Here is a 14,617-nt window from a genome sequence, read left to right on the forward strand (position 1 = left end):
CTTTGCCCATGTCTCACAATGGCGGCCCCACCATCACACTCACTAGGTAAACCCTCAAAGGGTGGTTTGTGACTCACACCCCTACAAAATTGTCATTGGGTTTATTATGAGGCATTTTACAAAAAAACATAATAATACATATACCTCAACCTTATTATTGTCACAATTTATAGTACACTTCGCCATAGGAATGAGACATAACATTTAATCAAATCAATTGGTGTACTTTAGTCAACAAACAACTTCGTTGTTACCCATTGAACTCCATTCCATGGGATCGCTATTCATGTGGAGATGGGTGTCCATTGTTGCAACTAATTTATGGGCTTTAGTCCCATTCCCCTCGACGACTCCAGTACTTGTTGACACGTCAACCCTTTGGTAAGCGGATCCGCAATATTTCTTTCTGACCTGACAAAATCAAGAGAAATAATACCATTAGTAATTGAGTTTCTAATAGATTTATGTCTCACTCTGAGATGCCTTCTTTTTTCATTAAAGTTTTTGCTAGAAACTTTAGATATGGCAGCTTGACTATCACAATGCATTGAAATAAGAGGTATGGGTTTATTTAACAATGGTAAATCATATAGAAAATTTTTAATAAACTCTGCCTCAGCAGTAGCAGTATCTAAAGCAATAATCTCTGCTTCCATGGTAGATCGTGAAATAATAGATTGTTTAGCAGATTTCCATGACACTGCACCTCCATCCAAAGTAAAAACATAACCAGTGGTTGACTTTGTTTCATCAGAATCAAAAATCCAATTTGCATCACTATATCCTTCAATAACAGCAGGAAATTTTGTATAATGAATTCCATAATTAATGGTTCCCTTCAAATATTTAGACACCCGTTCTAATGCAGTCCAATGAGAATGATCAGGATTATGTGTATATTTCCCTAATCTACCAACTGCATATGCAATATCAGGTCTAGAGAAATTTGTCAAATGTAATAAGGAACCAATAATTTGAGAATATTTATAAGAAGAAATGCCTTCACCTAAATTTTTCTTTAGTTTAATAGATGGGTCAAAAGGCGTTAAAACAGGTTTCACATCAGAATAATTAAATTTTTTCAATAATTTCTCAACATAATGAGACTGCGTTAACATAATATCACCATCGTTTTGTAAAATCTTAATACCCAAAATAACATCTACAGGACCAAGGTCTTTCATATCAAAATTACTGGACAACATATGTTTCACATCATTTATAACATTTATGTTGCTACCAAATATTAATATGTCATCTACATACAAGCAAAAAATAGCATAAACACCATCATCATATTGTTTTACATACACACATTTATCACTATTATTAATATGAAAACCATATGAAATAATAACTTCATCAAATTTTTCACGCCATTGCTTTGGTGCTTGTTTTAAACCATATAAAGACTTAACAAGTTTACACACTTTATTTTCTTTCCCTGACTCAATAAAGCCCTCAGGTTGTTTCATATATATTTCCTCTTCCAAATCACCATTTAAAAATGCAGTTTTAACATCCATTTGATGAATTTGTAAATTAAAAATGCAAGCAAGAGCAATCAAAACTCTAATGGTAGTGATTTTTGAAATAGGTGAATATGTATCAAAGAAATCTACACCTTCTACTTGTTGGCAACCAATAACAACAAGTCTTGCCTTAAATTTATCTACAGACCCACCAGTCCTTAATTTTTTCCTAAAAATCCATTTACATTCAATACTTCTACAACCAGGAGGAAGATCAGTTAAAAACCAAGTTTTATTTTCTTTAAGTGAATTCATTTCATTATTAATAGCTTATTTCCAAAAAGGAGCATCAATAGATCTCATTGCTTCACCAAAAGTTTTAGGATCATCTTCAAGCATAAAAGCATAAAAGTCAGGTCCAAAATCTTTAGCTTTTCTTTTTATTTTACTCTTTCTTGGCTCATTTTGAATACTTTTATTAGCATTTTCACTTGAAGGAAAAACAGAACTAGAACCATCACAAATTACATTACCACCAGAAGGAAAACCAAAAGTTTTAGTCATTTTATTTTTTAAAGGAAAAACATTTTCAAAGAAAACTGCATCTTTAGATTCCATAATAGTATTATTAGAGATTTCATTCACTTCAGAATTAATAACCAAAAATCTATAAGTGATGCTATGTAGAGAGTAACCAATAAAAACACAATCAATTGTTTTAATTCCTAATTTTCTTTTCTTATTAGGTGGTATATTAACCTTTGTAAGACACCCCCACACTTTAAAATATTTTAGTAAAGGTTCTCTTTGCTTCCATAACTCATAAGGAGTTTTATCACAATCTTTATAAGGAATTATATTGAGAATATAACAAGATGAATATAAAGCTTCACCCCACATATTTCTTGGCAAACCAGAACTTGTAAGCATAACATTCACCATATCAAGCAAAGTTCTATTTTTTCTTTCAGCTACACCATTAGATTGAGGACTATAGGGAGGTGTTGTTTCATGAATAATACCATGAGTTTCACAAAAAACATTCATTTCTAAAGATGTATATTCACCCCCTCTATCAAAACGAAGGATTTTAATTGTTCTTTCTAATTGATTTTCTACCTCAGATTTATATATTTTGAATTTTTCAAAAAATTCATGTTTGTGGTTTATTAAATACACATAACAATATTTGGAGAAATCATCAATAAAAGTAATAAAATATCTTTTACCACCATGTGTTAAAACATCATTACTATCACATACATCACTATGTATCAATTCAAGTAGATTAGTTTTCTTTTTCATGCATGTATGGAAACCTTTTCTTGGTTGCTTTGATTGAACACATATTTCACATTTTTTCTTCAAATCAATAGAATATTTAGGAATAAGATTAAGAGACATCATTCTTCTAACATAATTTAAATTTATATGGCCTAGTCTAGCATGCCACATATCACAACTTTCAACATTGGTAATAGTCAATGAAGAACTATCATATATTTTATTAGAAGAAAAAGGCATAAGACTTAATTTAAACAAACCATCACAAATATATCATTTACCAATAAAAACACCATGTTTAGTAATAACAACTCTATTGGACTCAAAAACAACTTTGTAACCTTGTTGTACTAACAAAGAAGTACTTAAGAGATTTTTTCTAATTTCAGAAACATGAAAGACTCCATTTAAAATAAGATAATTTCTAGAAGACAACTCTAATTTCACTTGAATTTCTCCTAGAACATGTGTGATGCTCCCATTTCCTATACTCATGGTACGTGTGCTTGTTTCCTGATATAGAGAAAATAATTTTTTATCAGCACACACATGAACATTAGCCCCAGAGTCTATAAACCAATCGTTTGAGTTAAAAACATAATTTAACTCAGGGCTAATGACATGGTACCTTTCAGATGGGAAATCAGAGGCAACACCCATAGTAATAATATTAGCTTCAGGTTTGGAATTAGACACAAGTTGGCGATGACGCTGAAAACAATTTTTGGCTAGATGATTAGTTCGCCCACAAACAAAACAAAACATCTCATTCCCCATATTTTTATCTTTATTTTTATTGTTGTTATAAGAAAATTTGTTCTTTGGTTTAGAGAAAGAAGGTTTTTTCGTAAACTTATTTTTATTAAAACCATGTCTTTTGAATTGTTTAGGATTAGGCTTGTAAGAGTTCTCAGATTTATTAGAGTTCTCAACAAAAAAGGCTTTAGATTGAGAATTTTGAACAGAATCTTGAGAAAAAATGATGTTTTTCCTCAATACGAAGACACACAAGCAAATCATCAAAAGAGAAATTTTTGGGCTTATGTTTTAAACTTCGAGCACAATCAGACCAATAACGAGGCAACTTAGAGATCAAAAGAGCCACAAGCATAATGTCTGGTAAAATAATATTTTTTAATTTCATGTCATAGACAATATTTTCAAACTCATGAATTTGATCAGAAATGAGTTTATTATCAACCATTTGAAATTCAATAACTTTTTCACAAGAATATCTAGATAAACCTTTTTCTGCAGATCCATATTTAAGTTCAAGTGCTTCCCATAACTCAATAGCAGTTTTGGTGTGACAAAATATTTTATAAACATTATCAAACAAAGCACTTAAAATATGTTCATGACATAAAATATCTTTATCAGAAGTATCAGAAGAAGAAGAAGAAGAATCACTTAATATGATAGAAGAATCAGTAGTTTTAGAAATCACAGAAAATAATCCTATTTCAGTGAGCCAAAACCTCATTTGTTGTTGCCAACAGAAAAAATTTTCACCTGTAAACTTTTCAGGCTTACTTGAGAGTGACTTAATCATATCCATGACAAACATAATAAGAAAAAAAATTATATATATATATATATATATATATATATATATATATATATAATTGAGATTTTTCTCTCTAAGAATATTAGAAAATAATAATAAACCAGAAACAATATAGAAATATGGATAAAAGAGATGATCAAGTCAAAATGTTCTTATAACAAACAATAACAATATAAAGATAATGTAAATATGTAAATGAGATAAGGATAGAGTAAGTCTGGGTTGAGGCACGATGAGCGCTATCCTTAGAGAGAAAATGCCCTAACTGCACAGGGCAATACTCAATATTATGCGCTCCTCCCCCAAGATACAACAACCCGTCAGATCGATCGAGTGCAGCGAAGGATCTCTAAACCTTATGAAACCACTGTTTTAAGAGATAATATAGAGAAGGAAAAGAAGAACACTTTTGAGAGGAAGAACTCTAGTGTTTGTTGTGTGTCTATTCTTTATGAAACTAGGTGGTATTTATAGGTGAGAAAAGGAGACACAAGAGTAAATGGCCATCAAATTGATTTAAACCAAAATTAATGTCAAATCAATGAAAAGAATAAAAACTGTTTATACATAAATAGAATTTAACTCTGGAATTAACATTGCATTAAAACCCTAGTAACAACAATATTTTATTCTAATTTTTTTTTTAAATTATATTTATATTTCTAACATCTTGCACTTTCACTTTTGTTTAATCTTCCTCCATTCTCTCTCACTATTGATAGTCATAATTCATTTCCCATGATGGTCCTTATCGTTCCTCATCGTTCTGCTGTTGTCATGACCGTCGTCGTCTTTAAGGGAAAATATTAATGATTTTCCCACATCAGAATGAATCAAATCCAATATGTGTTTACTTCCATTAGTAATTCTAGCAAACATCAAAATTTTGTTGTTTTCTTATCATACAATGTTTGCAAAAAGGTAAAGCAACATATTTAAGTTTGGGTAAAAGATAACATTATGATAGGATTCTCAAAAATCACTTTGACATATGACCAAATTTATAATGTCACGTAATCATAACTTCGTCTTAACTTGTTGATCCAACTATTACACTTGTTTCTTGCAACATATCAACCAAAAACACATATAGATTGGCCATGATTTCTTTACTTTCATCATTAACCGATTCTTCTGACCACCTTTAAGATCCCACCTCCTATATAGATCTTACACATGTTCTTTACATGTTGTGTTATATTTTATATAATTTTATTATATAAAATTATTATTCTCTGTGTTGTTATTATTATGGATTAGCATTAATAATAAATTAATTTATTTGTTAATATTAATTATTGTATGGGTAATATATATAATTTTGGGTATTCTGATGAACGATCCGTAATGGGGTTGGATTGTTTAATAAACGGTTTGTGATGGGTTTGAATAATCAGATACATTTTGAGAGGTCCCTGGTCTCTGCTGAGGGGTTATAAAACTGATACCCATTAGTCAGTTTTTAAGTAACAACGTAAAACACTCTTACGTTTGAGAATATCCATCAAAAAGAGAACAATAGCATCTCATACTACGTGCTTCCATGGATCCTTCATTAATTCCAGGTACACAATTTTTAACTCATACTTGAATATATTGTATTATTGTATCTTATACATATTTTATTTCTATCAATTGGTATCAGAGCCTATTAAGATACAAAATATAATTATTCTTTTGGAAAGTGTATCATGATTTTGGAAATTTAATAGAGGGGATTAATTACTGTCAAAAACCCTAATTATGTTTAAAACCCTAATTAAGGAAACCCCAATAATGATAATCTTCTCTCTCTCGGCAAACCCAATTTTGTGGGTTTTATGTTTGCACAGAAGAACCTCTTATATGTTTGCATAGTGAAAACCTAATTGTTCTTGAAAACCCTAATCGGTAGCCATGTGCAAATTGAGTTTCGGACCAATAAACCCTTTTTTCGAACCCTTCTTCTTCCTACAATAGTGGACATGATTCGCGGTCAAAGTCTCGGTGACGTGTTCTCAAGGGGCGTTACAATGGCTCCCGGTTTGGGTGCGTTTTGGGGAGTTGCGATCTTGTTTGTGTCCAGTGATGTTGCAGGGAGGAAGATGAGGTGTTGGTCCCGTCTGCAAGGGTCACGATGCTGCATCGGAGGTGCACACGGTGCTCGATCACCATGGTGGTGGTCGTTTTCGTTTGTGCACAGCAGTGGTCGTTTTCGTTCGCGACCGTGCGCAAGAATGATGATGGTCACTTTTGGTGGCATAAATTTCGCACCTTAATGGCCACGTGCATCGTGCATCAGTTTTCTTTTCTGAATCTTTTAAAACATTAACTATCTATCTCCTCTCGTGCACCAAATTAAATTAATAATAATAATAATAACAATTAATAAAATAATTACATTTAATAATAATAAAATAATTACATTTAATAATAATAAAATAATTACATTTAATAATAATAAAATAAATAAATAAATAAATAATAATTAAATTAATAATAATAATGATTATTATTATTATTATGATTTCATGCATTATATAATTTATTATATTTTTGTTAAAGCATGATATAATTTTATATAATTGTTAGCTCACCTATCGTGGGTACAGTTGTATGAAATTTTATGGGAATGATATAATTTAAATATTTTATTAATTAATTTATTATTACATTAATATTAATTATACCCTATCGGTATTTTATTATTAATACATTTTATTTTTCTTGATACAATGTACTTTTTTTTTTAATTTTATTATGTCAATTATTTGTCTTGTACCCTATCGATATTAGATTTCTTTTGACATGAGATGTGCATTGTATTTTATTATATTTTATATTTTGTTATATTTCTTATTTATTATGATTCGGGACCCTTAGGCGGGATCATAGTGAATGAGAAATAATTTGATATCATAGGCATATTTTGTTGTGTATTCAGAAACATTTATTTTGTTTATTTACACAATAAGTGTGTATTAAATGTTTCTTTGTTATTTTGATACCAGCTTCTTTGCCTACGCCATTGACTTCAGTCAAAACTTTAAATGGGACAAATTTTGAGGACTGGAAAGAATCTTTGGATTTGTATCTAGCAATTACCAACATGGATTTTTCCTTGAGAGAAGCAGAACCTTCAGCTCTTACGCCTGAGTCCACTATTGTCCAGAGAGCTTCTCGTGAAAAATGGGAACACTCGAACAAGGTGTGCCTGATGGTGATGAGATATACCATGGAGAAGTATATTCGACAGAGCATTCCGGATAATGACAATGCTAAGCATTTTATGAGATCAGTTGATGAGAAGTTTAAGACTTTTGATAAAGCTCAAAAGGGTCAATATCTGTCACTTCTTGAGAAGACCAAATATGATGGTGTCAGTGGTGTTCGTGAGCATATGATGAAGCTTGTGCACTATTATAACAAACTCAAATCTCTAAAGGTAGATCTTGGTGATAGTTACTTGATTTGGTAGGTTATGGAATCTCTTCCTTCTCAGTTTGATATGTTGAAGACTTCTTACAACACTCAAAAGGAGGAATAGACAATTGATGAAATGATAGCTATTATTTCTCAAGAGGAAGCATCGATTAAAAAGACCAAGTCTCATAGTGTGCAGTTTACAACTACTACTTCAAGCACTAAACCTGTGAAAAAGGGATTCAAAGGTAAATCTCGTCCTGAAAAAGGGAACCCAGGGAAATCATCAGTGGTTTTGGAGCCTAAGAAGAAGTACTTCAAGGGGAATTGTGCCTATTGTAAGAAGTTTGGACACAAGCTAGCTGATTGTTATATTCTTAAGAAGAAGAATGCTGATAAGGAAGGTATACTCCTATATGCTCTAGCTTGTTTTGAATCTAATGTTATTGACGTTCCTCCCAATTCTTGGTGGTTAGACTCGGGTGCTACTATTCATGTTGTGAATTCTTTACAGGGGTTCACAAGTCTGAGAAAACCAAGTGATGTCGAGTCCAAGATTATCATGGGAGATGGAGCTAGAGCACTAGTTGAAGACATAGGAGTAGTTTCTTTAAATTTACCTTCTGGACATGTTTTGTTATTAAAAGACGTTGTTTATGTACCTTCTATAAGAAGGAATTTGATTTCAGTTTCAATTTTGGACAAATGTGGCTACACTTTTGAATTTGGCAATGGTAAACTTGTTGTTTATTTCAATTCAATTATTGTTGGCTCAGGAGTTTTATATGATAGACTTTACATGCTGAATCTGAATGATATGTCTGTTAATTCTGTTATTGGACATAAGCGTAGTAGAGTTGATGAAAATTCCTCTATGTTGTGGCATAGACGTCTGGGACATATTTCTAGACCTCGGATTGAGAGGTTGATTAAAGAGGGTATTCTGCATGATCTGGATTTTTCTGATTTTGATACTTGTGTTGATTATGTTAAGGGCAAGCTTACAGCAAAAGTAAGGAATACAGGAGCAAACAGGAGTGATAATGTGTTGGAGCTTATTCATACTGATATATGTGGACCTATCACACCCACTTCCATGGGCGGATATAGGTATTTTATTACGTTTATAGACGATTATTCCCATTTTGGTTGGATAGATCTCCTACAGGAAAAATCAAGTTCCATGGATGCTTTTAAGTCTTTCAAAGCTGCTATTGAGTTGAAAACAGGAAAGAAGATAAAATGTGTAAGGTCTGACAGAGGTGGAGAGTATTGTGGCAGATATGATGAGATTAGAAGAAATCTGGACCTTTCGCTAGATTTCTTGATGAATGTGGTATTGAAGCTCAGTATACTATGCTTGGTACTCCTCAGCAAAATGGAGTTGCAAAAAGGAGGAATCGCACTCTTTTAGAGATGGTGAGATGTATGTTTAGTCATTCCTCTTTACCAGATTTCCTTTGGGGAGATGCTTTAAGGACTGTTGTGTATATTCTTAATCAAGTACCTAGCAAGTCTGTTTCAAAGACTCCTTATGAACTCATGTTTGGGAAGAAGCCAAGTTTGAGACATTTCCATGTGTGGGGCTGTAAGGCGGAGGTGATGCCTTATAATCCTCAGTTAAAAAAACTTGATCTCAAGACTGTCAGTGGGTTCTTTATTGGTTATTGTGTGGGTTCTCGTGGTAGTAGGTTTTATTGTCCTTCTCACTCTATGCGGGTTATTGAGTCTGACCGTGCGGTATTCTTTAAGGATGATTTGGACAATGGGAGCAATACACCACGACCAGTCACTTTTAGAGAAGACCGTGTTTTTATTCACGTGTCATCCATTTATCTTCCTGCAGATAATGTCATTCTAGTTGCCCGTGATGAAAATGAATTTGTTCCAGATCTTGTGGATGCCACATCACCTGTAGTAGATGAACAAGTTCATGATGATGTTGTTGAAGAAATTTCTTTGAGGAGATCTCAAAGAGTACGCAGGTCTTCTATATCTGATGATTATCTAGCGTATCTTCAAGAGCATGAATATAATCTAAATAATGTTGATGATCCTACTACTTTTGAAGAGGCTATCTCTAGTTCTCATGGTGATGATTGGTTAAATGCTATGCATGATGAGTTAGCTTCTATGGCCTATAATGATGTTTGGGATCTTGTGGATTTGCCACTAGGTTGTAAACCAGTTGGATGTAAATGGGTCTTCAAGACTAAGCGTAGTCCAGATGGAAAAGTTGAAAGGTATAAAGCCAGACTTGTAGCAAAAGGCTATAGTCAAAGGGATGGCATTGATTATAAGGAGACTTTCTCACCTGTCTCTACTAAGGAGGCTTTTCGTGTTGCTATGGCTTTAATAGCTCATTTTGATTTGGAGTTTCATCAAATGGATGTCAAAACAACTTTTTTGAATGGAGATTTATTTGAAGAAGTGTATATGGTTCAACCTGATGGTTTTGCTAAAAAAGGTAAGGAGCATTTGGTTTGCAGGTTGAAGAAGTCTATTTATGGACTCAGACAAGCTTTTAGGCAATGGTATTTGAAATTTGATCAGGTGGTCACTTCTTTTGGCTTCAAGGAAAATGCCTCAAATCGCATTTACTTGAAGAAAAATGGGAGCCATTTCATCATTCTTGTTTTATATGTTGATGATATTCCTCTTGCTAGTAGTAGTGTTGAACTTTTGATTACACAAAATTTATACTAAATAGCCACTTTGATATGAAGGACCTTGGTGATGCTTCTGTTGTTCTGGGCATTCAGATCTCTCATGACAGGTCACATGGCATTCTTGGTTTGTCTCAAAGAGGATATATTGATAAAGTCCTCAAGAGGTTTAACATGCATTCTTGCTCCTCATGTGCAGCACCTGTTCAAAAAGGTGACAAACTCTCCAAATCTCAGTGTCCTCAAAATGATAATGACATAGTTGAAATGAAAAAAGTCCCATATGCTTCCGTTGTTGGTAGTTTAATGTATGCTCAAGTTTGTACTCGTCCCGATATTGCTTTTGTTGTTAATGCTTTAGGGAGATACTTAAGTGATCCAGGTTTGGATCACTGGAAAGCTGTTAAAAAGGTCTTTAGATATTTGCAGGGAACTAAGGATCATTTGTTGACCTTTAAGAAGTCTGATCAACTTCAGGTCATTGGTTATTCTGATTCTGATTTTGCTGGTTGCCCTGACGACCGAAAGTCTACTTCTGGATTTATTTTTATGATGGCAGGACGAGCCATTTCTTGGAAGAGTGTTAAACAAACTCTTACAGCTACTTCCACTATGGAGGCAGAGTATGTTGCTTGTTATGAAGCTACTTGTCAAGCTGTGTGGCTTAAAAATTTGATTTCTGGCTTTCAAATTGTTGAAAGTATTTGTAGGCCACTTGTGATATATTGTGACAACAATGTTGTCGTCCATTTATCTCAAAACAACAGAAGTTCTACTCGCTCAAAGCATTTTGATATAAAATTTATGTTTGTTAGAGAGAAAGTTTTGGATTATCAAACTCGGATTGAGCATACTGCTACATAAAATATGTTAGCATACCCACTAACTAAAGGCTTATTTGTTGGAGTTTTTCAAAATCATGTAACTCATATGGGTGTGGTTAAGTCTTTTGATGTATTGGGTTAGTTGGAGTCTGAGATTTACACTTTATATTATTATGGTTTTCATGAGATGTAAATTTGTCAATGACGTCAGTTTCGTTACATCTTTTCTCTTTCTACATAGAGAATTTATGAACCATTTTGGGATCACATATTTATGTTTGTTTTTATTCTATATATTATCCATTATTTAAGAAATCTAAGCATATGGTAAGTATCCCTATCGGATATTATCTTTGTGATTCATGTTTATATTTCTTAATTGATATTTGTACTTATGTTGCAATTGATATAATTAATTTATTTATTAATGTTATCCAAGTGGGAGAATGTTATATTTTATATAATTTTATTATATAAAATTATTATTCTCTGTATTGTTATTATTATGGATTAGCATTAATAATAAATTAAGTTATTTGTTAATATTAATTATTGTATGGGTAATATATATAATTTTGGGTATTCTGATGAACGATCCGTGATGGGGTTGGATTGTTTAATAAACGGTCTGTGATGGGCTTGAATAATCAAATACATTTTGAGAGGTCCCTGGTCTCTGCTGAGGGGTTATAAAACTGATACCCATTAGTCAGTTTTTAAGTAACAACGTAAAACACTCTTACGTTTGAGAATATCCATCAAAAAGTGAACAGTAGCATCTCATACTACGTGCTTCCATATATCCTTCATTAATTCCAGATACACAATTTTTAACTCATACTTGAATATATTGTATTATTGTATCTTATACATATTTTATTTCTATCATGTTCTACCCATTGAATTATGTATATAGTACCATCATATAATTTTATTTTGATAGTACCGACTACAACGATCTGTAAGCCATGGTTGTTACTCATGAAAACAACCTCTCGAAATAGGTTTATAAGTGTAAAATCAATCACTCGTAAATCTACTATCACCCATTATGAAATTGTTTTCCATTGTTAGAGCTAATTATTGATTCGCTAACAAGAATATGTACATATTCTGATGCACTTGCAACAAAACCTTGTGAGGTTAATGATTAAGTTTTTTTCTTCCATTCTATCAACATTTCTTTGCAGGCTCTCTTTTGCTATAATGAAAGCATTTGATATGTTTCTACTTAGAGATTTTGATCTACCATAATTTTGACTTTCACTAGAGCCACATTCAACTGATATACCTTTCATGAATGTCAAATTTTGTTTGTTTTTAACTTTCCACCATTTCCATTTTACTTTTTCACCTAAAATCTTTCTCAATTATAGTTCCAATAATATCCTCAAAGTGTAGATGTTTATCAATAATACTACTCATTATGTTGATAATAAGTTGATCATACAAATTCAATAAACTCTAAAGTTTTACACATTCATTTTCAACTATGTTAAAATTTGTTGTTGAAAATTGGACAAATATAAGATATTCAAATTATTTACATGGTTTATCACCAATTTAACCTCACTCATTCTAAGAGTATAAGATTTTATCGTAAATAATATTCTAAACCTCATATATAATTCGACGAGAGTATCTCAAATTTCCTTTGTTTTATTCTTTTCCATAATGTTGGACAAAATTGAATTTGTCTATCGTATTGTCAAAAAAATAAAATTACCTTTGCTTTGTGATGGTCAGGAGTCTTTCTTCAATTACATTTGTTTTCGCAAATTTGCCTTCGTCTTTAATTTTCACAATAAAAAATTATTTTCATTAAATTTTTATATCTCATATTTCATTATCATAACTTTAAAATAGGTTTATCCAATTTTCACTATTAGTCTTATTATCTATTGAAATAACAATGATAGACCATAAATGAATATACTAGTTAAGTTACTCCAAAAGAGGGATAGATTACTCATGCACAAACTTAAATACCAAATATTTTTTCTTTAAGAAAACTTTTCTAAACATATTCCGGTGTTAATAACACTTATAAATACTACAAAGCAATCAAACTTAATACCATGTAGATATTATAATAACAACATAATAACTGAATTTAAATAAAAAATAAAAAGATAAACATAATTAACAATTAGCAGTTATATAATTATAGTGAAGAAAATAAAATCACATTGTCTCTCTCAATTCAAAGACAAAATAATAATATCTTCTAAAATAGAATAAATTACTACTAAAAAACCTTTAAAAATAACTTTTTTTTTAATTTTTTTCTCTCTCTAACACACTAATACATCAACAAGAAAAAAGAAATAACTTTAACATATCATACTTTAAAAAAAAAAATATTCCTTTTATAATAAGAGAAGTAATCATCAAAATAATTTTTTGCTGATTAGGAACTTCATCTCACATGTTTCACCATGTTGATAGTTTCAATTGGCACGTAGTGAATGTTCTATGCAATATTGATATTCTTCACTTCTATTTCTATAGAGTCCTTAATCTCTTAAACGAATACCATATTACTTAATGATAAAGGGCCCCATCCAATGGCAATCGAGGTGGCGATGTAATCTTTATCCACAGTTCTCGTAAGTAAAATCTGCAACAATAATAGAAACAGATATTTAGATGATGTTGATGGATAATTTAAATATAAGATATTTAAATAATAGTTATGAGAATATGATTTTATTGATCTACATTCAGTTCATATTGAATCTTAAATTGATAACCATGTTTAAGGTGCATGAGAGTATATATATATATATATATATATATATATATATATATATATATATATAATATGGTTTTTCTTATCTTTGTTGTTATCTGAGTTGAGATTCTATAGTATGGATAACGCAAACATTTGCTGATAAGGCTTAGATTTATAGCGTGGCTAAAAGTTAAATTACATAGAACTAGAAAACTGTTGTTTTTCACAAAAAGGAAAAAGAAAAGTTTTTATATTGAAACCAATCGCCATAAAAGCTCAATACCAGCACAAAATTTCATTATTACGGGCAGAGATAAGACCATTGAAGTCTGATTTGTGGATGCAATTATTATTATTATTATTATTATTATTATAATTATTATAAGTGTAAGGCCACTTTTAATGAGTGCCCTAATGTTAGGGGCTGCCACACTCTTGGGTCTAAAGGGCCGGCCCATAGGGTGCCAAGTCCCCTAAAGTCCCTCACTTGCAAGTTATTCTGAAAAATCAGTGCCCTAACTCATCCATTTTCTCTCCACAGAACCTCTGCTAGGGTTTGGAGATCTACCCAAGTTCAAGTGAGTTCAACCTCCATCTCCCGTTCACTTCATATATCTGCCCTTGGAGCTACTGGTTTCGCTGGCTTAAGAGTTGAAGTCCAATATTAG

At 31.7% G+C, this 14,617-nt stretch overlaps 1 protein-coding gene and 1 pseudogene across 1 annotated transcript; one reads left to right on the forward strand and one right to left on the reverse strand.

Annotated features, from left to right (window-relative positions):
- Positions 1–314: 314 nt before the first annotated feature.
- On the reverse strand, positions 315–4,323 carry LOC146887887 (uncharacterized; annotated as a pseudogene).
- Positions 4,324–6,335: 2,012 nt separating this feature from the next.
- Positions 6,336–7,780, forward strand: LOC114175406 (uncharacterized). Its single transcript, XM_028060172.2, has 2 exons — positions 6,336–6,462; positions 7,314–7,780. The coding sequence occupies exons 1-2, from the start codon at positions 6,336–6,338 to the stop codon at positions 7,778–7,780; spliced, it is 594 nt and encodes a 197-aa protein (XP_027915973.2).
- The last annotated feature ends 6,837 nt before the right edge of the window (positions 7,781–14,617 follow it).

Source organism: Vigna unguiculata, chromosome 3, assembly GCF_037176805.1.
Source record: "Vigna unguiculata cultivar grain cowpea cultivar isolate G323 ecotype 2 chromosome 3, ASM3717680v1, whole genome shotgun sequence".
NCBI classification, from domain to species: domain Eukaryota; kingdom Viridiplantae; phylum Streptophyta; class Magnoliopsida; order Fabales; family Fabaceae; genus Vigna; species Vigna unguiculata.

Bases quoted from the DNA above. Each gene is read 5' to 3' on its own strand.
- LOC114175406 (XM_028060172.2), top strand. From the start codon at position 6,336: ATGGCTCCCGGTTTGGGTGCGTTTTGGGGAGTTGCGATCTTGTTTGTG. The intron at 6,463-7,313 runs GTGCTCGATCAC...TTTTGATACCAG, and splicing joins CTGCATCGGAGGTGCACACG to CTTCTTTGCCTACGCCATTG.